This window comes from Lactuca serriola, chromosome 2 (assembly GCF_051521515.1).
Source record: "Lactuca serriola cultivar US96UC23 chromosome 2, Lser_US96UC23_V15, whole genome shotgun sequence".
Taxonomy (NCBI): domain Eukaryota; kingdom Viridiplantae; phylum Streptophyta; class Magnoliopsida; order Asterales; family Asteraceae; genus Lactuca; species Lactuca serriola.
Genome location: NC_136409.1, coordinates 57,002,103 through 57,023,377, shown reverse-complemented (window position 1 = coordinate 57,023,377; position 21,275 = coordinate 57,002,103). Strand labels below are relative to the sequence as shown.

General features: G+C 37.5%; 1 protein-coding gene across 1 annotated transcript; it reads left to right on the top strand.

Moving 5' to 3' along the window:
• Positions 1-8,488: 8,488 nt before the first annotated feature.
• On the top strand, positions 8,489-10,296 carry LOC145086267 (uncharacterized). Its single transcript, XM_079024020.1, has 3 exons — positions 8,489-9,607; positions 9,685-9,791; positions 9,883-10,296. Exons 1-3 carry the CDS (start codon positions 8,558-8,560, stop codon positions 10,052-10,054), a joined length of 1,329 nt encoding a protein of 442 aa, XP_078880146.1. The 5' UTR covers positions 8,489-8,557; the 3' UTR covers positions 10,055-10,296.
• Positions 10,297-21,275: the final 10,979 nt, after the last annotated feature.

The window sequence follows — 21,275 nt, the reverse complement described above, 5'->3', positions numbered from 1 at the left end:
AGACTTTCAACCAATTGAAGATGTATCTGTTGTGAAGATGGGAAATGTTACAACTGAACCAATCAAGGGACTAGGATTTGTTTTACTTACCTTTACTTCTCGAAATGTTTGTGTTTGAACAATGTTTTATATGTTCCAGGGATTCATAAGAATCTTGTGTCTAAAACTGTATTAAATAATTATGTTTACACACAAGTATTAGAAAGTGGCAAATATATTTTGTTACGACACGGTTCTTTTATGGGATTTGGATATGTATGTAATGGAATGATTAGGCTTAATATTAATTATCCTTCTATTGATAATTATGTTTGCATGATTTCTACTAGTACCAGCAATAATTTTAATAAATTTGAATTATGGCATGCTAGACTAGGACACATTCATTACAAGAGATTAAAAGACATGTTGGAAATGAGTTTAATTCTTGCTTTTGATATGCAAAATATTGAAAATGTAAAACATGCATGCTAACTAAAATCACTAGACAACATTTCAAAGATATTGTTACGGAAAGCAAGGTGTTGGATCTTATACATAGTGATTTATGTGATTTCCATGCAACACCTTCCCTTGGAAACAAAAAGTATGTTGTTACTTTTATTGATGATGCATTTAGATATTGTTATGTCTATTTGATATATTCTAAGGATGAAGCACTTGATAAATTTTAAAATTTATAAACAACAAATTGAGCTTCATAAAAATGAATTAATAAAAGTCTTGCGTACTAATAGAGGTGGTGAGTATTATGATCCGATTTATTTTGAATCAACTGGAGTAATACATCAAATCATAGCTCCTTATACACCACAACAAAATGTTGTAGCTGAAAGGAAGAATAGGACTTTTAATAAAATGGTTAATTCCATTTTGTCCTATTCTGGATTAAGTGAAAGATTTTGGGGTGAGGCAATGTTAAATACATGTCACATCTTGAGCAGAACTCCAAATAAAAAGAGTAAGAATACTCCTTATGAATTTTGGTGTAAAAAGGTACCAAATTTGAGTTATCTCAAAGTTTGGGGTTATAGAGCAGTTGTATGGCTCACTGAACCCAAAATGAAAACATTAGGTGAAAGTGGTATAGATTGTATCTTTATTGGATATGGTGAGCATTCCAAAGCCTATAGATTCTATGTTTTAGAATCTAATGACTTTGTGTCTGTGAACACTATTATACAGTCTAGAGATGCTATCTTTGATGAAGAAAGATTTACATCTATACCTAGACCAAGGTACATGATTTAAGAATCTTTTAGCAATAACACAACTCAAGTTGGAGATGATTCTAGTGATAAAAGTTATGTGCCTGAACTTAGAAAGAGTACTAGAGCTAGAAAGGATAAATCTTTTGGATCTGATTTCCAACTATATTTAGTTGAAGGAACAAAGAGTGAGACTATGTCTTAACATCAATATTGTTTTAATATTGAGTAGGATCCAAAGACTTTTAGTGAAGCTATCGCTTCTAGGGATGTTTATTTCTGGAAAGAGGAAATTCATGATGAGATTGATTCTATCATGCATAACAATACTTGGGTATTGTCCAATTTACCTCCTGGTGGCAAGACATTAGGATGTAAATGGACCCTCAAAAGAAAAATGAAGGTGGATGGCACAATTGATAAGTATAAAGCCAAATTGGTTATCCAAGGCTTTAGACAAAAGGAAGGCATTGATTTCTTTGATACTTATGCTCCTGTTGCCAGAATTTCTACTATTAGATTATTATTAGCTCTTGTAGCTATACATAATCTTGTCATTCACCAAATGGATGTTAAAACTGCATTCTTGAATGGTGACTTGGATGAGGAAATATACATGAAGCAACCTGAAGGGTTTGTGATGCCTGGAAATGAACATAAAGTGTGCAAGCTGAAGAAATCATTATATGGTTTGAAACAAGAACCAAAACAATGGCATCAAAAGTTTGATGATGTTATCTTGTCTAATGGTTTTGCATTAAACCAAGCTGACAAGTGTATATATAGCTAATTTGATACTTCTGGTAAAGGAGTCATGATTTGTTTATATGTAGATGATATGTTTTTTTTGTGGTATTGATTTACAAGAAGTTTATAAAACCAAGAAATTATTATCATCTAGTTTTGATATGAAAGACATGGGGGAGGCTGAGGTAATTCTTGGTATAAGAACTAGAAAAAGAAAAAGTGGGATTTTAATTTCTCAATCTCATTATATTCAGAAGATATTGAAAAAGTTTAACTTTTGATAATTGTTCTCCTATTATCCCTCTTATAGATCCTAGTCTTAAGCTTCTACCTAATAGAGGATATAAAGTGTCTCAACTTGAACACTCAAGGGCTATTGGTTGTCTAATGTATGCCATGATTAGTACTAGACCTGATATAACATATTCTGTGGGAAGGCTTAGTAGATATACTAGTAAGCCTAGTTGACATCATTGTTAAGTTGTGAGTAAAGTATTTAAGTATTTGAAAGGGAGCATAAATTATGGTTTAACTTATAGTGGATATACTTCTATTTTCGAAGGTTATTCAGATGCCAGCTAGATTAACAACTTAGATGATCACACCTCTACTAGTGTTTGGGTGTTTCTTCTTGGAGGTGGTGTCATTTCTTGGGCATCCAAGAAACAAACTTGTATTACAAACTCAACCATGGAATCTGAGTTTGTTGCGTTGTATGCTGCTGGTAAAGAAGCTGAGTGGCTAAGGAATTTGATTTATGATATTCCTTTATTGTCCAAACCGATATCTACCATTTCTATCAGAGGTGATAGTGCTGCAACTTTGGCTAAGGCTTACAGTCAATTGTATAATGGGAAGTCTAGACAGTTAGGTGTTAGACATAGCATGATTCGTGAGCTCACCATGACTGGTGTGATATCTATGGAGTTTGTAAGAACCCAATTGAATTTAGTCAATCATCTAACCAAAGGGTTAGCAAGAAATCTTGTGCATAAGGTGGCTATAGGGATGTGTTTAAAGTCCACTTAAAATCTTTTATATTAAGATACCCAATTCCCATCTAATGTAATATTAGATGTTGAATTCAATGTGGAAAACTTGATATTTGAGGATTGGAACACATTTTATCATCATCCCAAGGTATGTGTTCAATACTGCAAGTTAAGGAGGTTGAAATTTTATTTCTTTGAAAAATTGCATTTGTAGGTGCAAGAATAAAAGAACTACATATATAAGCATGAAGTTTAGTTGCTTCAAGAAGTTGGGACTTTAGTTTGATATACTTATTGAAGGATGGGACACAAGTTGTAACACCCTGAATTCAGGAGGCCTAGAAAGGAAAGGAAACCTCAAAAGAGAAAATGACTCGTCGAGTAGATGGCTGACTTGATGAGTAGGATTGCGATTTGGTCGCGGGTTTAGTGACCTACTCGACGAGTCATAAGACTAACTCGACGAGTTGGCCAGGTTTTGGGAAAACCCTAAATGCAGGACTTGTACCCTATTTAAAGAACATTACAACCCTTCTTCAGCCCCCTTGATACTCTCTCATGTTCAGAACGAAACCCTAGAGTCTCCCTTGAGTTTGTGAAGCATTTTTTAGTCTTGAAGCATTTTAAAGCTTGGAGGAACAAGAAGAAGGTTGGAGGGTCAAGGACGAAGGAGTAGATCCAAAAGATTCACTCCATTTGGTGCTGATTTTGGTAATCAAGTTCCTTCCTTGACTTCTAGTTTGATAGATCTCTTTATAGCCCTATTTATGAAGCTTATTGACCAAGAATGATTTCTTGTGGGATTTGGATGTCCCCAAGAGAGATCTTTTCAGATCTGGGAGTATTTAGAGTAGTAAGTGAATAAAGGTGGAAGATTTATGCCAATAGAACTCCCCGTGCAAAGTTTAAGTGGTTATTATGGCCTTTTGAGCAAAAAGGGCCATGCAAGGGTGTAAATGTAGCATCTTTGTGTGATATCCCGACCCTAGGAGGCTAGATCTAGGTCTTGGATGCCTTAAGCTTGTCTGAAATCATCTGAATTGTGTTGGACATAGAGAGACTTGGTGAGTCAGTTGTGGGACTCGGCGAATCAGGCCAGTTCCTTCCCTAAAACCCTTCTATTAAGGTATGAGTTGAGATTGGAAAGGGACTTAGCCAGTTCGAGTCCATAATGGTCATGAAGTTTATTGTACTCGACGAGTTCAAGGAAGAACTCGGCAAGTATAAGGCAATCTCCTTAGTTATGAAGATGGAGACGAGTTGTTCATACAACACGCCGAGTCACAGACTAAACACATTGATATGTGGATGATGAGCTCGACGAGTTCAAGGATGAACTCGGCGAGTCGGTTGGGAGTGGTCCCGAAAGTATGGTTGAAGGAGAACCCGTCGAGCTCTTGCTAAACTCTACGAGTTGAGTCGACGGTTGTATTGGGTTGTAGGGGTATGGACTCGACGAGTTGGTAGACCAACTCGGCGACTCAGGTCAACTTGATGTTGACTTTGACCAAGTTTGACGAAGGCTGGCTTTTGGATTATTGTGGTCTAAATGTTGTTTGGGTATTGATACTTCGGGAAACCGAAGGGTCAGCGGTTCAGAAGCACAGGCTAGTAGTCAGAAGTGTTCAACAAGTCTTCAGTAGTGCGAGGTGAGTCTCCTCACTGTGTGCATGGGTCTACGACCACAATGCCGACCCATTATGTTTATGTTTATGTTTATGTTTATGCTTATGCTTGCGTATAGAAGGAAGACCCGGGGGTTAGCCCTAGGCACTTATTGATATATGTTTCGGGTTACGACCCGATGTCGGGCGAGGCCCGAGGAATGTTAGGATGCTAGAGGTCTTTGTGACTCTTGCATGTGTCGGTATGATACGTTCCGGACCGAGGGTCCGATGTTAGGGTAAGCCTAAAGTATGTTAGATAATAGTATGTCTCCGGGCCGGGGGTCCGATGCTGGGGTAATCCCATGGAAGATTCTTATGTGGTATGTTAGATTATACTTGTTGTCTTCATGATGCTTGTATGTGCCTAGTAGGGAGGTGAGTGTGGGCGAGGTCCCGTATCTCTTCACTAGCTGAGTATGGATGGGGTTCCATATCTCGATATTAGTAGAGCAGGGGCGAGGCCCATGATAGTGAGGATGTAAGGGTGGGCAGGGGCCCGTATCTCACTACTAGTAGGAGTATGGACGGGGTTCCACTACTTCAGTAGCAGACCAGGGGCGGGGCCCAAGTTAGGCGAGGACTTAGATCAGGGTATGTTTAGGGTATGTTTATGCATGTTCTAGTATGTTATTTGATCTTATGTATATGTATGACGGGCGAGCCCCAGAGACAGGCGGGGCCTAAGGGGAACATATCTGTATAGCGAGCGGGGCGTGATGTCAGGTGGGACTTGATGCTAGGCAGGGTTTGATGACGGACGGGGTCCGATGGCGGGCGAGGCCCAATGCAGCGGGCGGAGGCCCAGTATGTGGTTATGTGCTCAGGATTATGTATGACATGTTTGGATCAATAGATATGTATGGTATGTGGTAGGTTAGGGAACTCACTAAGCTTCGTGCTTATGATTTTCAGTTTTGGTTTTCGGATAGCGGAATTAAGAGCTCGGGATGATCGCATGGCACACACCAAGAAGTTTAGCCTGGTATGTTTCCTCTGATAAAATGAATAAGTGTTTTGGGAAAAATACTCTGATTTGTATATAACCCTTTTTAGTATGTTTGTAATGATTTAATGATATGGTTTAGTAATGTTTCAAAAGAAATTTTTAGTCTTGATTTTTGGGATGTTACACAAGCTAGAAACATATAGTGTCAAGTTAGAACTTATGAGAATGTAAACTGTTGTGTGTATTATCTTCATGTATTCAGTATGAATAGAAAGGGTTCAATCCTTAGTGACACCCTAATATTCGAATATTTGGAATGAATAATATACTAATGTGAAATTCAATCGCCACGATATCTGTTTCACTTAAATGGGGGGGGGGGGTGTTGGTGATTTGTTTCACTAATTGTATTTAAGTGTAATGGGTTGACTTGTTGACCAAAATCAATCTTGATGAATATTAAACAAGTAAGGAAGGTGCGGAGGGCACACTTGTTTATGTTTATTCAAGATTAAAAGTAGACTGTCATGTAGGGGCGAAGCCCCTGGGAGCGGGGTCCAAGGGGCGGTAGCCCCTTGCGGGGTCCAAGGGATAGAGCCCCTGGCTGGGGTCGAGCTGTTTTATGACAGTTTTGACAGTTTTTAGACAAATGAGGTATTTAACCAATTTGGTCAGTTTTTGTGGTACTAACGAAATTCATACATCCCATTCTTTGTTCTGAATCTCTTCTGAGTCTTATCCAATCAAAGATTAGGGAGTACCACCCAAATAATTTTATTTGATAGTGAAATCACAATTCTCAGAATATCCAAGTGACTTTATTATCCCAAAATTCTAACAAAAAAGGTTTTATATTTTTGGCAGATTTACTCACTACTGTCTTGGTAAAAAATAAATTAAGTAAAATCTGACTAAATTGTCTGAGTGGCTATGATGTTCATGATAAATAAAGTAAGAAATGATAATCAAAGAGACACACATGAGTAACAAGTAAAGCCCTTAATCCTTGATAGGATCTCCGGCATAAAACCTTGGGCTTGATGTTTTTACTGATATCAAAAGTTGATTTACAGAGATGAATGTTTAAATGTAAGCACAAGTATCGTGGATGAGCTAAGTGTGCATGTAGTGTGCTAGTTACATGTGTTATTTATAGCCTTATGCTAATTACAAGAAGTCTAATAATCATGTGATCCTTCAGAATCAACATATGAACATTATTTGACTTGGTATTTCGGGTCTTTTGCTTGGTTGAGATGACTCTCCTTTGAGAATGGGTATTGTGTTCACTCGTTCTGCACATGCAAGAAAAATAAAGAAGATATAGTCGTTACAAGTGTTAGAAATATAAGTGATAATAGTCCGGATCATAGGATATGTTTAAGGACCCTAAGGCTTCAGAAGTATTTGAGGATCCTGAATAAAAGTCAAGGATCCTGCCCCTAACATCTCCAGTTTACTCCATATAACAAAGGTTTTACTCCTTGCAATTATTTAGTTTAAAGAAAATGTCAATTTATCCTAACTCTTAGGAACAATAACTTTTTGTTGATTAGAATTTAGCCAGAAATTACTCAAATCCTTATTCACATACTAACTTTTTAATGTTTTAGAATTTAGCCACAAAAGTTCCAAAAGTTTTCAACTTTTGGTCCCTGTGATTTACTAAATGTGAACCATAAAATTTTTGCCACATTAATTTGTGCAGTTGACACTTTTGGCCTCCATACTATCCTCAAAACATTATACACATATAAAATAGAACCAATAAACGAGAAGAAAACCAAAGGAACACTAAAACATGTAAACATGTAAACATAAAATTCACTATTACATCATATAGCCCTTGGAACAATCAAAATTTTCATTTTTAGAGTTTTGCTATTAAACTTTTACATTTTGGCATATTTAGTCGCTGCAACAAAGTTTTATATTTTTGGCAGATTTAGTACCTGCAACAAAGGTTATACATTTTATCAGATTTAATCTCAACAACAAAGATTTTAAATATTGACAGATTTAGTCCCTGCAATTCTTTTAATTTATAGAAAACTAATTATGTCATTTTTTTTGTTTTGTTGATGTGTTGATAAATTCTTTCTTTCAGTGTTTACGTTTGTTTTATAGAATTTTGGGTTTAATATAGTAAAAGTCAAAGGATTTGAGTCCGTTTTTATAGTTTTCCCATTTCTTAATGTTTTTTTGGTAATTTTTTTTAATTCTAGTTATGTATGAAAGTTATTCATATTAGGTTTTTAACATCGATGTACTATGGCAATTAAAAATATTATAAAAAATTATTTTTACATGGATTTCATATGCAAATAACATGGATTTTTTTACTACTTATATATTAATATAAATCGTGGAAAGCAAAATGAATAATATACTTTGTTCTCTTCAGATTTTTGCTGTACTAAATTATTTTGTTAGTATTATACTTTCTCCGTCTCAATATTATTGTCCACAGATAAAAAACACACAGATTAAGAAAAACATTAATTATCACTGACTTTATATAATAAAAGAACAGTTTTGTCCTCACTTTGCATTTATTATTCTTATAAATGCTTAGCTGTTATATAATAATGAAAACATATTTTGATAAAAATGTTATTTATTTTTCATTGTTAAGAAGCTTTGGCATCGACAAGGATAAACTAATATTTTAAGATAGGGCCAAATGAAAAGTTATTTATGTTATCAAAGGCGTTATTGTAGTCGGCGACATGCATGAATTCTGCATGAATTACGCGTGTCCATTTGCAGGCCACGTGTCTTCCATTCAACATATGCACATACCAAGTCTCACACATGTCATGAACTCCACCACCCACCACGTCTCACCCTTCAGAAAAATAAAGGATTTTCGTCTCTTAACCACCTTATATATAATTCCTTTTCTTCCACTCACAACTCACAGATTCTATTTTCTAATCGAGTTTCTTTTGATATTGAATCGAAGTTTCGAGTGCAATACATTGATCTTAACATCAAATGGCTTCACGACAGGATCCCAGGGCAAGAGATGATATAACCGGAAAGGAAGTGAGGGCGGAGGAGGCTGCCAGGACCGCCGCAGATGAGCTCCGAGACGTCAACAAACAAAGAGGAGTTAGTGGCGGCGCAGGGGAAGTTGTTATCGAGCACCATGAGACACCATCTGACCAGAACCGCCCCGGTATTATTGGAAGCATATTTCAAACCGTTACCGGCACCTTCGGAAGCGCCAAAGATGCTGTGATAGGAAAAACTCATGAAGCCACCGAGAAGGCGTCAGTGGTCTCCGGAGAAGCTGCAGAGAGAGAAAGACAAAACAGAGAAGAAACAGCACGAAAGGCCGAGGAGTACAAGGATTCCGCCGCTCAAAAAGCAAAAGAAGCCAAGGATACAACAATGGGGAAAGCCGGAGAGTATAAAGACTACACTGCACAGAAAGCAAAAGAAACCGCAGACTCGGCTGCACAGAAAACGAAAGAAGCGAAGGACACTACAATGGGGAAGATGGGAGAGTACAAAGATTACGCTGCTGAGAAAACAAAAGAAACAGCCGATTCAACTGCGCAGAAAGCAAAACAAACCGCTGACTCTGCTGCCCAGAAAACGAAAGAAGCGAAGGACACTACAATGGGGAAGATGGGGGAGTACAAAGATTATGCTGCTGAGAAAACAAAAGAAACCGCTGACGCAACTGCTCAGAAGGCCAAAGCAGCAAAAGATTATACAGCTGATAAAGCCATAGCAGCAAAGGATTATACTGCTGATAAAGCCATAGCAGCAAAAGATTATACCGCTGAGAAGGCAAAAGAAGCCAAGGATGCAACAATGCAGAAGATGGGTAATGCAAAAGATTACACCGCTGATACAGCGGTAGCTGCAAAGGATTACACCGCCGATAAGGCCACCGAAGGGAAGGATACTGCTGTAGGGAAAATGACTGAAGCGAAGGATTCAGCTACGGGTATTGCAAGGAAAGCTATGGATTTTTTCACAGGCAAGAAAGATGAGGCTAAAGAAAAGATGACTGAAACTAGCGAAGCTACAAAGGTTGGTGTATTTCTACATTGTTTTTCAAGGTTTAATTAACTAGAAAATGACTACAATTTGGCTTTGTCTGATCATAGGGGACGTTAAAGGAGACGGAGGAAGATGCAAGGAGAAAGATGGAGACTATGCATCTGAAAGATCAAGGATATGAAGCGAGGGGAACTGGTGTTGACATTTCTGGAGGGTATATATAAGATTAAATACTGGACGTATATACTTTCAGTGTTGTTTTTATAATTCCTTTTGTAGGTGCTCATTGTGTGTGAAATGTGCAGTGGGAAGCGTGATGATGTGGTGAGGATGACTGAGGACACGGCGGATGCACTGAGAAAATCTGATCAGATGACTGGTCAGGCATTCAATGACGTTGGAGGTTTTGACGAAGATCTTGGAGAGGCTAAAGGAGTGTATCGTGTGCAAGTTAAGAAAGAAACGCATCGCAAGTGAAGGCTAGTGTGATCTTCAAGTGTGCGATTATGGGATATATAATAGTTTGACACTTTTGTCGAGGTGTGCGCATAGGTTCGGGTTAATATGTTTGCGTTAAATTTGGATACTTTTGTTTTTGTTGGTGTTTTGAAATAGTCGTGTATAATTTGAACTGGTTGTATGGAAATTATGGCGATGTTAACCACGGGTGGTATATGGTGTGGTGTGTTTGGAACATGATTGCATGATGTTAGACAGTATACCTTGGCCTTGCTTGGAAAATTAAACAGGTATCATGGTGTTGATTCAGCATTATTTATAAATATAATGCTTGTAGTTTTATATAGTTGTATTTGTCGAAATATCAGTACTGGTGGAGTGGTGGTACTGGGTGTCAAGACGGTAGCAACTACGTACATAGGAAGAAATGGAAACAAAATCACCCTCAAAACAACAAGACATTAGAAACTAATTAAAGTGTATATAACATGAAACCCAGGAAATAAGTAGCACCAAGAGAATAACATAACCATTACAGGGAGGACATGTAATAGCAAACGGCACTAGTACATAAAGATTTTTTTTATGCGGTAAAAATGATTAATAGATGCGGTTATTGAACCGCCTCAAAATATATCATCCCGAAAAATAGTCTTATTAAACTGCCCCAAAATGCCCCAAAAGATAGAACAACCACACACCAAATAACAAATGTTTTTTCCATTAAAAAGGGAGTACAACCGCACCCGCACTACAATAGTCTTATTAAACTGCCCCAAAAGATAGAACAACCACACACCAAATAACAAATGTGTTTTCCACTAAAAAGGGAGTACAACCACTGTTAAAGCTAGCTCCATTAAATAAAATAAAAAAAACTTCAAGAGCATTACAAAGATAAACCGCTTAATTTACAATACGGAAAGATAAACCGCTTAATTTACAATACGGAAATAGAACAACAAAAAATCATAAAAGATGTAAAGACAAATCATACAAGAGATTCAAATTATCTTAATAAAAAAATCTCATTCTTTCATAACATTTTCATCCTTGTATCTATTTACAATTTGATATAATAGCTTCGGGTACGTAAGTTGTTTAGAAAGGTAACTACAAAAGCATATTCAAGTTTTTTGATATGGACGTGTTCAATTTTGTCATCATCATCTTCATATGGCCCATTTTTTGTATCTTACAGACTTTTAGAGATGATGCCCTCTTTTGAATTTGTTACTTCGCTTCGGTAGGAATTCAAAAGCTAAAATACAAAGTAATTTTATCAAAATGCATACAGTCCATTTAATCAAAAGGTAAATCACATATTTTTATAACTATCAATACAAAGGAAATTTTTTTTCCTTAATTCAGTTTTCGTAGATAAAAGACATGACAGTGTTTCTTTTTTTAGGTTTTATCTACCTTTATATCTTCTCATGCATACATATGTGCTCTCCTTTGAACGTCACAAGCTGCTTTGCCCAACCCCTTCTTTTCAACATAACTTAAGAAATCAGAATATCAGATACATAGAGTAATTTTATGAATCAAAATTATAAATCAGAATATCAGAAACATACCTGACAGTCTTGACGATGGGTTGATCGCGATGGGCAAAAATGATTATAGTGGAGGTCGACTCCTCAAAGATTATTCAGATTCATCACATTGATGACCTGAAGTCGTGAATCAGCAACGATAGGAGTGGGGTCGACCGGAATCAGAGATGGTGGAGGCTGTGGCAGCCATAATCGACGATGATGCAGACACGGGTGACAAGACTCAAGGATGTTGGTGAGGGCAGCAGTAGTCGACGATATTAGGGTTTGTGTGGCCAAATGAAATTAGATTAAGGAAATATATAGGGGAAAAGAAAGGCATCGCGCGGGGAATGAAATTTTAGAAGGAGCATCAGCCCGGGAACATAAATGAGGAGGGAACTCAATCTAAAACCACATCAAAAAATGCATTTCCTTTTACCGTAGTTTTGGAAAACGGCATCAAAAAATACATTTATTAGTGCGTTTTAAGAAAACAACATCAAAATACATTTATTATTACTGTGGTTTTGGAAAACCGCATAAAAAATACATTTATTAGTGAAAGACCCCAACTTTCGTATTTTTGAAAGACCCAAACTTTCATACATCACAATATTATTACTCCAAAACATGCTACTTGCATATTTATAAAAGCAATATTTTACATTGATAAAGAGATTACAAACTACTGGATACAAACCGACTATTACAAAGTGTTATATATTACATAACTACCAAGGATATGGTAATGTATACAAATAAAACTGAAGTGCAAAAGTACTATTACAAAGTATTTTAAATCTTTCAACAGTATGTGATCATACTAGTTACTTATCACCTGCAATTGTTAAACATTGATAGGGTAAGCGGTGATGCTTAGTGAGTTCAATAATAGATACAATATAACGTTATGCCATATATATATACTTCAATATGGCAGAAGCAAATAGAAACAAGGAACAACAAAGGCATATGTGAATCATGTGTTAAGCTTTTCATATCATGCGATGACTTGATTCTAAGATATACAATCAATGAGACATAACAATTTCCATACTTGATATACATCAATAAAACTTTGGCTCAAATGGCATAGAATACATACAATTTCTGATTAACATCTTGTTAGATTTCAAGCTTATAATCCTATCTAACCATTTGCCAATGTCATAGAATAGAAGTCATTCTCTTACGGAGACATGCTCTACATGGCCAGAGGCTACGTACCAGTACCAATGTGAATCTAAGTCCTTTTACTGATCACATTGTCAAAGGTATTACTTTTGCTATAAAAATAGCAAATACAATAACACGGGAAAATAACTCGGAATAATAACACTAAAAAGCACATAGCACATATAACACATAACATACAATTGTTCCTATATATTGAACTCACCTTGAATTAACTGGGGGTGAAAATAGTAATTTAGGCAGCACTTCGGCTTCAAATATGACTTTCTATGATGAAAATCGGGAGCTTAAATGAAAACCAGGCTCTGCGAAAGTAGGGCTTCAAAACCGAAAAGATAAAATTTCCGGGCTTCTTGGGAGCTTCGGGACGTGTTACGGGTGCTAAAATTGATACCGGGGCTTCGGGGAATGTCAAAATAAAGAAAATATGGAAAAAAGGGTTAAAATGGCAAATTTCTTGAAATTAGTCGGCAAGTCTCGCAACCCCCTTATTTATAGGGTGCGAGACCGAAGGCTTGTGGCTAAGGAGGTTCCACGTCGCATCTGCGAGGCTCGGTCCGGAGGGAGGTGACGAAGCAGGAGCGAAGCAGCTCGGTGGCTCGCATACGAGGCTTGGACGCGAGGAGGCGTGGAGGAGCGAGCTTCGGACACGCATGCGAGGCGCGTCGGAAGTTCATTGGTCTGTGGTTCGGTTCAATCGGAAGGTTGCATGTGTCGGACCTCGGATGTGACACGTCTCGGTGACGCAGCTGCATCGTGCGAGGTGACGTGGCCTGGCACTATTCATGCGAAAATTCTCGAAAATTGTGCCCCAATCTTCTAAAATCCATAACATTCACATACGGACTCCGTTTTTGACGTTCTTTATATGCACGCGTAGCTAAAATTATGTCTTACAACTTTTGTTTAGACTTCGTTGACTAATTTTGATTTTAATTTTAATATTATTATTTTTAACAGACCGGGACAGCAAAATCCGTTAAAAATTCATAACTTCTTCATCCGACATCCGTTTTCGTCAGACTTTTTACCGTTGTACTACTAATGACGAGACCTTCAATTCTCGTTTAGGTTGTGTCGGCTAAAAATCACTCGATCTAAAATTCGAGTTTTTAGCTGTCTACTGCTAAGCTGAAACTTAGAAAAATCATAACTTCCTCATACAAAGTCATATTTGGACATTCTTTTTATCGAACTTATCGGTTTAAAGAATATTACAACTTTCATTTAGATCACTAAGGCTAAAAAGTAGTTTATCAAAAACTTACTTTTTACGTCATTCGGTGCCGTGTCGGTTTTATCACGGATCTTTGATTGGTCATAACTTCTTCGTTACAACTCGGATTTCGACGAGGTTTTCGCCTACAAGTTTCTAACGAGATTGTTTACAACTTTCAATAATAAAATTTTACTCATTTAAAATTTTATATTTTCGCTAAATTTCACTATTTGACTTTTAATTGAAATTTCATAAGACTTCCAATATTTTTTGAGTGATTCTAAACATAGTTTTACTTCATTTCTAGTAAAAACCATATGTTAGAACTCAACACTCAATTTCACATAGTATTTCACAATTTTATTCATTACAAAACACGATTTCAAAACGTGTATGTTACAAATACCTCTTTCTTTTGAGGATTTCATCCCCGAAATTACATCGATTAAAATAAATGGGGATATTTCGCTTTTATCTCATTCTTATTCATCCAAGTATAGTTTGGGCCTCGATGGTGTTTCTACTTGACAAGCACCAATTCTACTTCTTTATTACGTAGCTTAGTTATTCTTTCATTCACGATTTCTTCAGGCTCTTCGACATATCTTAATTTATTATCCAATTTCACATCGGATAACGGAACCGTCTCATCGTAGATGCTCAAGCATTTGCACAGATAACTCACATGAAACACATCATGAATACCTGCCAAATCTTCAGGCAATTCTAAGCGGTATGCTTGCTTTCCAATTCTCTGGATGATTTTGAAAGGACCAACAAATCTAGGACTCAACTTTCCTTTCTTCCCAAATCGCATAAGGCCTTTCCATGGGGATACCTTCAGCATCACGAAATCACCCAATTGGAATTCTATAGGTCATCTTCTCTTTTCTGTATAGGACTTCTGTCGATCTTGGGCTACTTTCATTCTTTCTCATACGATTTGAATCTTGTCGGTGGTGTCTTGAATCATTTTAGGGCCTCCAAGGATCTTCTGTCCTACTTCACGCCAACATAATGGTGTACGGCATTTGTGACCATATAATGCTTCATATGGTGGAATTTTGATTTAAGTGTGGTAACTGTTATTATATGAAAATTCGACAAGAGGTAAGTATTTATCCTAGTTACCACCAAACTCCAAAACACATGCGCGAAGCATATCTTCTACTGTTTGGATTGTTCTCTCCGTCTGACCATCTGTCTGGGGATGATAAGTTGTGCTGAGAGCAACTCGAGATCCTAATTCACGTTGCATACTCGCCCAAAAGTGAGAAGTGAAGCCAATATCACGATCGGATATGGTCTTTAGTGGCACACCATGTCTTGCGACAATCTCATCCAAGTAAAACATCAGCATAATGTACCATTCCTTCCTTCTTCACATTTTCTGGCTTTAAGGCCTCAACTTGCCACTTCTCTAGTTCATTGAGAATAGTGAACTTCACTGTAGTGTGAGTAATAGTATAACACATACTATTACGATAAACCTTCCTGCTAAGTGCATATGCAACCACATTAGCCTTTCTAGGATGGTACATGATTTCACAGTCATAGTCTTTGATCAGCTCCATGGCTCGTTGCTGTCTCATATTCAGAGTTTGCTAACTGAATATATACTTGAGACTCTTGTGGTCGGTAAACAATTGGCATTTCGTACCAAAAAGATAATGTCTCCAAAGTTTTAGGGAAAATACCACTGCAGCAAGTTCGAGATCATGGATTTTAGGGCAAATACCACTGCTATGACTTTACCACGCTGCATCAACACACAACCGAGTTCCAATCTTGAAGCATCGCTATACACGGAGAAATCATCATCACCTTCTGGAAGTGATAAGATGGGAGCATGAGTCAAAAGATCTTGTAAAGTCGAGAAAGCTTTTTCTTGGGCTTCACCCCATTCGAACTTTGCTTCCTTTCGAGTAAGACTAGTGAGAGGTATAGCTATACGAGAAAAATCTTCAATGAATCTTCGGTAATAACCCACAAGACCCATGAAATTACGAATTTCGGAAGCATTACTGGGCACTTCTCAATTTTGAATGGCTTCGATTTTGGTAGGATCTATGGATACACCATCACCAGAAATAAAATGGCCGAGAAATTGAACTTGGCGAAGCCAAAATTCACATTTCGAGAATTTAGCATAAAGTTTCTCCTTTCGAAGAAGTTCTAAGATTTCACGAATATGAACGACATGATCAGCTTCAGACTTGGAATAGATTAGAATATCATTAATGAATACGATGATAGACTTATCGAGCATTGGGCGGCATACTCGATTCATCATATCCATGAATACAGCAGGAGCATTTGTCAAACCGAATGGCATGAGAAGGAATTCGAAATGCCCATAACGAGTACAGAAAGCAGTCTTCGGTACATCTTGCACTTGTACTTTCAACTGATGATAGCCAGATCTCAAATCAATCTTTGAGAAATAGCTAACACCCTGAAGTTGATCGAATAAATCGTCGATGCGAGGTAGTGGGTACTTGTTCTTGACATTCATCTTATTTAGCTCACGATAATCAATGGACATCCGCATTGATCCATCCTTCTTCTTGACAAACAATACTAGAGCACCCCAGGGAGAGGTACTTGGTCGAATAAAGCCTTTGTCAAGTAATTCCTATAGTTGGATCATCATTTCTTTCATTTCGGTTGGCGCAAGACGATAAGGAGTCTTTGCAATCGGAGCAGCACCAGGCACAAGGTCAATTCGGAATTCTACTTGCCTGTCCGGAGGAAGTCCAGGAAGATCATCGGGGAAAACATCAGGATATTCATTAACAATGGGAACATCATTTACAATTTTAGTCTCCTTTCTTGAGATATAAACTGTATAGGCTAGATAGATAGGGCAACCTTTCGATATAAATTTACGAGCTTTGAGGAAAGAGATTATTTTTAAGATCCTTTGTTCACCATAGACATGAATAGAATCTTCCCCTTCAATAGGAATGCGTACCATCTTTGCGTAACACAAGAGTTCTGCATGGTTCTTTGACAACCAATCCATGCCGAGAATAATATCGAAGTTGGGCAAGGAGATAGGGATTAGGTTAGCAAGAAAATTATAGCCTTCAATTTCTATGACACAATCCCTATAGATTTTATCAGCAAGTAATGATATACTTCCCGTAGTATCTACGTGAAATGGTTGCGCGAGTGCATAGCAAGAAGATTGAAAAGAATGCGCAAATTCATAAGATACGAAAGAATCTGAGGCACCAGAATCAAATAAGATGTGAGCAGGTCTAGAGTTGACAAGAAATGTACCTGTCACAACATTCGGGTCCTCACGTGCTTCCTCTTTGGTAATCTGGAATGCACGACCCTTAGCTTTTGGCACCTCCTCCTTTTTAGCTGGAGTATTCTTTGGTTGTTGGATCAGGACTTGACTTCTCGTCGGTTGTTGAACAGAAGCTTGACTTCCCGTCACTTGGCTAGTAAGAGTAGGGAAAAAACGCTTCTTGTGGCTAGTAATACCACATGCATAGCAAGTCACATCCTTCCTTGGGCAAGCTGGCTTTATGTGACTAGTTTCTCCACACCCATAACAGACAATGGATTCCTTGTCTATTTTGCATTGACCCGGGTGATTCCTTCCACAAACGCGACATGAAGGTGATCGAATAGAAAAAGATTGTGACCTGCCGCGGCCACGAAAAGCACTTTGAGATTGTGCTTGCTTGCTAGGATCAGTTCGGACAGATTGAGCTGGTGGAATAGTGGAAACAGGAGTAGTTCTTTCAGTACGTGGATGCTGTGGAACAGTAAGAGTGGCACCACGTATCTCTAAGTCATGCTCACACCTTCGAGCATACTCAATAGCTTTATCAAATGATAGAACATCTCGATTAGCTACAAAATCATGGATTTCATGTCTTAGTCCCTCTAAGAATAACTGAATTTTCTCATCTTCAGTTGGAATGTACTTTACAGCAAACCGTGCTTTTTGATTGAACTGAGTTTCATACTCATTCACAGTCATTCCTCCTTGTTTAAGCTCTAGGAATTCCTTCTCCAATCTTCTCCTCATATCTAGAGGACAATACTTCTCTAGCACACGAGTTTTGAATAACTCCCAGGATAAGTTCTCCTAGTCACATCCGTTGAGAGCTTCATATGTTGCTTCCCACCAGACCAAGGTTTCTCCGATGAGCATTGCAGAAGCATAGATAGCCTTGTCTTCATCATCCACATGAGAGACACGAAATACTTTCTCAGTGTTCTGAATCCAAGTTAGAACAACCATAGGATTAAGGACACCAGAAAACTCCATAGCACCACTACTCTTGAAATCTTTGAACGAGGGACGCTTCACTTTTCCGCTTGAAGATTCTCCAGTGGCTTTCTCTTTTCCTTTATCACCATTCTTTTTCTGTTCTTCGAGAGTCAGTCGAATAACACAAGTAAGTTTACCCAAAAGTCGCTCCTCACGAGGAGATACTGGAGTATTCACTTCCTCAGGTTGAGGATCTCCACCAACCTCAGGGGTATGGCTACTTACTTGTTCAACCATCGATCTGAAATACGGAGACCCCAACTTTCGTAATTTTGAAAGACCCAAACTTTCGTATTTTTGAAAGACCCAAACTTTCATACATCACAATATTATTACTCCAAAACATGCTACTTGCATATTCATAAAAGCAATATTTTACATTGATAAAGAGATTACAAACTATTGGATACAAACCGACTATTACAAAGTGTTATATTTTACATAACTACCCAGGATATGGTAATGTATACAAATATAAACTGAATTATAAAAGTACTATTACAAACTATTCTAAATCTTTCAACAGTATGTAATCATACTAGTTACTTATCACCTACAATTGTTAAACATTGATAGGGTAAGCGGTGACGCTTAGTGAGTTCAATAATAGATACAATATAACGTTATGCCATATATATACTTCAATATGGCAGAAGCAAATAGAAACAAGGAACAGCAAAGGCATATGTGAATCATGTGTTAAGCTTTTCATATATGCGAGGACTTGATTCTAAGATATACAATCAATGAGACATAACAATTTCCATACTTGATATACATCAATAAAACTTTGGCCCAAATGGCATAGAATACATACAATTTCTGATTAACATCTTGTTAGATTTCAGGCTTATAATCGTGTCTAACCATTTGCCAATGCCATAGAATAGAAGTAATTCTCTTACGGAGACATGCTCTACATGGCCAGAGGCTACGTACCAGTACCAATGTGAATCTAAGTCCTTTTACTGATCACATTGTCAAAGGTATTACTTTTGCTATAAAAATAGCGAATACAATAACACGGAAAATAACTCGGAATAATAACACCGAAAAGCACATAGCACATATAAAACATAACATACAATTGTTCCTATATATTGAACTCACCTTGAATTAACCGGGGGTGAAAATAGTAATTTAGGCAGCACTTCGGCTTTAAATATGACTTTCTATGATGAAAATCGGGAGCTTAAATGAAAACCAGGCTCTGCGAAGGTAGGGCTTCAAAACCGAAAAGAAAAAATTTTCAGTCTTCTCGGGAGCTTCGGGACGTGTTTCGGGTGCTAAAATTGATACCGGGGCTTCGGGGAAATTCAAAATAACGAAAATATGGAAAAAGGGGTTAAAATGGCAAATTTCTTGAAATTAGTCGGCAAGTCTCGCAACCCCCTTATTTATAGGGTGCGAGCCCAAAGGCATGTGGCTAAGGAGGTTCCACGTCGCATCTACGATGCTCGGTTCGGAGGGGGGTGACGAAGCAGGTGCGAAGCAGCTCGGTGGCTCGCATGCGAGGCTTGGACGCGAGGAGGCGTGGAGGAGCGAGCTTCGGACACGCATGCGAGGCGCGTCGGAAGTTCATTGGTTTGCGGTTCGTTTCAATCGAAAGGCTGCACATGTCGGACCTAGGATGTGACACGTCTCGGTGACGCAGCTGCATCGTGCGAGGTGACGTGGCCTGGCACTATTCATGCAAAAATTCTCGAAAATTGTGCCCCAATCTTCTAAAATCCATAACTTTCGCATACGGACTCCGTTTTTGACGTTCTTTATATGCACACGTAGCTAAAATTATGCTCTACAACTTTTGTTTAGACTTCGTTGGCTAATTTTGAATTTAATTTTAATATTGTTATTTCTAACAGACCGGGACAGGAAAATCCGTTAAAAATTCATAATTTCTTCATCCGACATCCGTTTTCATCAGACTTTTTACCGTTGTACTACTAATGACGAGACCTTCAATTCTCGTTTAGGTTGTGTTGGCTAAAAATCACTCGATCTAAAATTCGAGTTTTTAGCTGTCTATTGCTAAGCTGGAACTTAGAAAAATCATAACTTCCTCATACGAAGTTAGATTTGGACGTTCTTTTTATCAAACTTCTCGGTTTAATGAATATTACGACTTTCATTTAGATCACTAAGGTTAAAAAGTAGTTTATCAAAAACTCACTTTTTACGTCATTCGGTGTCGTGTCGGTTTTATCGTGGATCTTTGATTGGTCATAACTTCTTCGTTATAACTTGGATTTCGACAAGGTTTTCGCCTACAAGTTTCTAATGAGATTATTTACAACTTTCAATAATAAAATTTTACTTATTTCAAATTTTATATTTTCGCTAAATTTCACTATTTGGCTTTTAATTGGAATTTCATAAGACTTCCAGTATTTTCTGAGTGATTCTAAACATAGTTTTACTTCATTTCTAGTAAGAACCATATGTTAGAACTCAACACTCAATTTGACATAGTATTTCACAATTTTATTCATTACAAAACACGATTTCAAAACGTGTATGTTACAATTAGTGCGATTTTGAAAAACAGCATCAAAAAATGCATTTATTAGTACGGTTCCTTGATTTATTGATGCGAAAGTGTTTTAATGGTGTGGTTTTAGGCTACGACCGCACCGAAAAACTTCATCAGACAAAAATACACTTTGTACTAGTGCGGATATGGGCGGAAGATGCACGCATTGTCGGAGATTAAACTTGAGATGTAATTAGTGGTTTCAAAAACCTTACCATTGTTAGCACATCTACCAGGAGCTAGAATACAAGATCAAAACTCGAGATGTAATTATAGATTTCAAAAACCCTCACCTATCAACACCAGCTACCAAGAGTAAGAACTATTAGAAATATGGGCTATACGTTAGTAGTGTTTGACACTAAGGTGTTCGGGTTTCATGTCGCTACTATATATGTTGTGGACGTTAATGACTTCGATGCTAAAGCTATTCAACCACAATTTGTATCATGCTAATT

Coding starts and splice junctions, on each gene's coding strand:
- LOC145086267 (XM_079024020.1), top strand. CDS start 8,558: ATGGCTTCACGACAGGATCCCAGGGCAAGAGATGATATAACCGGAAAG. Junction 9,608..9,684: donor AAACTAGCGAAGCTACAAAG/GTTGGTGTATTT, acceptor GTCTGATCATAG/GGGACGTTAAAGGAGACGGA. Junction 9,792..9,882: donor GGTGTTGACATTTCTGGAGG/GTATATATAAGA, acceptor TGAAATGTGCAG/TGGGAAGCGTGATGATGTGG.